Genomic DNA, 2,815 nt, shown 5'->3' with positions numbered 1-2,815 from the left:
GGAAATCTTGCAGAAATTAGCGAACATCCCAGAGCGCTGACAGTGCCGGGTGAACCCCCTTTCGCTTCTGGTTGATCCATGCTGCTCCGCTCCTCATAGAATAATAATGACTCGAAACAAGTTTACGATACTTTTGATACAGCTGTGCTGGACAGTGTATGTGGTAACTGGCATTCACAGGAAAGACATTTTTCCTTATGGGACACTCAGCGGAGATTTAACCCTACAGGAGGGGGATGATGAAACTTCGAAAGTTATAGTGCTAACCAGACCCATGCGTTTTTATGAAGCCTCTTTCAGCAGCCTCTACGTAAGTCTTTATTGTGTTTCTTATCATAAGTGTTTTAGGTTTTTGGTAGAATATTTATACTCTTATGGGACGTCAATTATAAATTTTCACAGGCATGGATAATCTCAAATTATGTGCCCGCATGTACTGGGTTTTACGTGTAACCAGCATGTCTAGAGATGTATTGCTACGGAATACTTTTTACTGGTTCAAAGGACACTTCAACAATCCTGAGCATGATGAGTGTGGGATTCGTGACATTTAGGTCGTGTCATTCCTCGAGCGCTGCGCGTGCGTAAGGTCCCGTGCGTCCTACTGTACGTGCGCTGGGTCCTGAGGTGTTGCAGTTCGACTGACCTTATGGCATTACATCATGGAATGCCAATGCTGCTTAAGAATTCACCTCTTCTGTTTTCTATATCGCTAATCCTGAACATTTTACGAAATCAAATACTATCTCGCTGTAACACGCATTGAACAAGCTTTTCGTTTTTTTTTTTTGGGAGCCATGTGTTTAATTAGAGCAATGCATTGTTCATGGAATTTTGGGGCGTTTCAAAGATCAGATAAGACTGACCAGACGATGTGTATTCCAGTGAATGCTTCAACTCTGCCTCTCTGTTGAACCCACACAGATAAAGAACCCATAAACAAGCTACTATTCACAAGCTCTACATTAGCCCAGATGTAAACAGCACTGGGGCCTCACACCTCTGTTTAGGCAGAACAAAAAGCAAGGGACGCTCGGATACAGACAGATAAAGATACAGACAGAATATTTTATCAGCCTACTGGGGGACAGGTAATTTAGGTTATACAGTGATCCACAACATATATTTGCCTGCAATTGCACATTCACACATTTACTTAGAGCTTGGAGTAGGTCTACAATTCCAGCAGGCTTTCAGACATCATGGGCCTACTGATTTTATAACCATGGTGTCTTGTCTTGTGGTCTGCTCGCTCACCAGGTTGCCACCAATGGGATCATCTCGACGCAGGACCTGCCCATGGAGAAGCAGTACGTGGACGACGGCCTCCCCACCGACTTCCCCGTCATCGCCCCGTTCTTGGCCGACCTGGACACCAGCAACGGCCGCGGCACCATCTACTACCGGCAGACGGAGTCGCCCACAATCCTCAACCGCGTTGCCATGGAGGTGCATCGCGGCTTCCCCGACGCCCGCTTCACCCCCACCCACGCCGTCGTGGTCACCTGGGAGAACGTCGGGGCCTACGAGGAAGGGTCCCGCAGCAGCGACGGATCGTCCAACAGGGTGAGAGAGCGTCTCATCAAAGTGACCTTTGACCCCTTAGGCTTCAGCATAACACCTCTTGACCTCACCCTGGAGGCTCCGGTTATCAGACTGGGTCATCAGCACCCCCACACACACACACACACACCACCACCCTCCTCCTCCTCCTCCTCCTCCTAGCTAGACTAATCCCACCCCTCGAGGACAACCAGGCCATACAATGGGAGCTCTATGTAACAACACATTAATAATGCCTCCTAAGGGCATGGATTCAGATCCACTCCCACCTGAAGAAAGCCCCGCTTGTGCCTAGTGCCTATAGTCACGCACGCAAACAGCGCAGAAACGCATTGAATATCGAAGCTCATCTGAACAAAGTCAGTTGAGGTCTTCCCATTAAACTTGCACTGTTCTAGACATGAGACTCTGGCCCTGCAGCTAATAGACACTTTGGATGAAAGTGTCACCCAAATAAATAAAGATAAAGATAAAGTGAGAAACCACAGGTCAGGTAACTCCTGAGGTGAAGGTGTAATGACATTTGGCAACAGCTAGAAGGATCTGGAGTTAAGATCACTTATTTCTCATAGTGTGTGTTCTCATATTACCGTGAAGAAGGATGTTGGTGGTCAAGTAAGATGTTATAGATGTTATAGATGTGCTTTGTCTGAGTGACCTCTTCAGATGGCCAGTGTGAAGCCATTCCTTGCTGTTATTACATTACAACAGTAGATGACATGTTCTCTTATTTATTGGCTTCCATTTGGCCCAGCAATCCACAGCGCAGTCGACCCCCTCTGACTGCTCTCAGGCCAAAAGCACTCTGACACTCTTTGACAAATAACTCTGCAGCACAATGGAAGAAGCCTCACTGTTGAATTATGCTCAAGAGTTTACGACTTTATCACCTTACGTCACATTAGTCATTCTTGTTTTGTCTTTTTTCCAAAGTTGTTTTTTTCCCACAGCAGAAAGGAATGAATTGAATTTTGAGTTTTATCCATAGCTTAGACGCTGCACTTTGTCTAGATTTTGTTTTTTTCCCCCTCTCCTCACCCCCTGCAGTGTCAGAGTTACCCAACATGCACTGCAACAAATAAGCTCCGTGGGGAGCGCTGGCTGAACTCAGAGAGCTAGCCTGAGGGAGCCTTCATCTGAGAGATCAGGCCTCAGCGCACATGCACAAGGCACACGGGACAGAGCTCCGAGTGTTGCTGCTAGTTTCTGTCAGACTCTGTGTTGTGCATGTTTAACTGGTGCGTTGAGGTGT

The 2,815-nt window shown here is 47.0% G+C and overlaps 1 protein-coding gene across 1 annotated transcript in view; it reads left to right on the top strand.

Moving 5' to 3' along the window:
* The window catches only part of nid2a (nidogen 2a (osteonidogen)), a 54,668-nt gene continuing 51,853 nt past the window's right edge, over positions 1 to 2,815 (top strand). Inside the window, 2 exon segments of the mRNA XM_048258750.1 lie at positions 1 to 310; positions 1,261 to 1,566. Of these exon segments, the coding sequence (XP_048114707.1) occupies positions 107 to 310; positions 1,261 to 1,566 (510 nt within the window). The 5' untranslated portion in view covers positions 1 to 106.

Source organism: Alosa alosa, chromosome 1 (assembly GCF_017589495.1).
Source record: "Alosa alosa isolate M-15738 ecotype Scorff River chromosome 1, AALO_Geno_1.1, whole genome shotgun sequence".
NCBI classification, from domain to species: Eukaryota; Metazoa; Chordata; class Actinopteri; order Clupeiformes; family Clupeidae; genus Alosa; species Alosa alosa.
The sequence above is the reverse complement of the archived record's forward strand: the minus strand, read 5'-3'. Positions and strand labels throughout refer to the sequence as shown.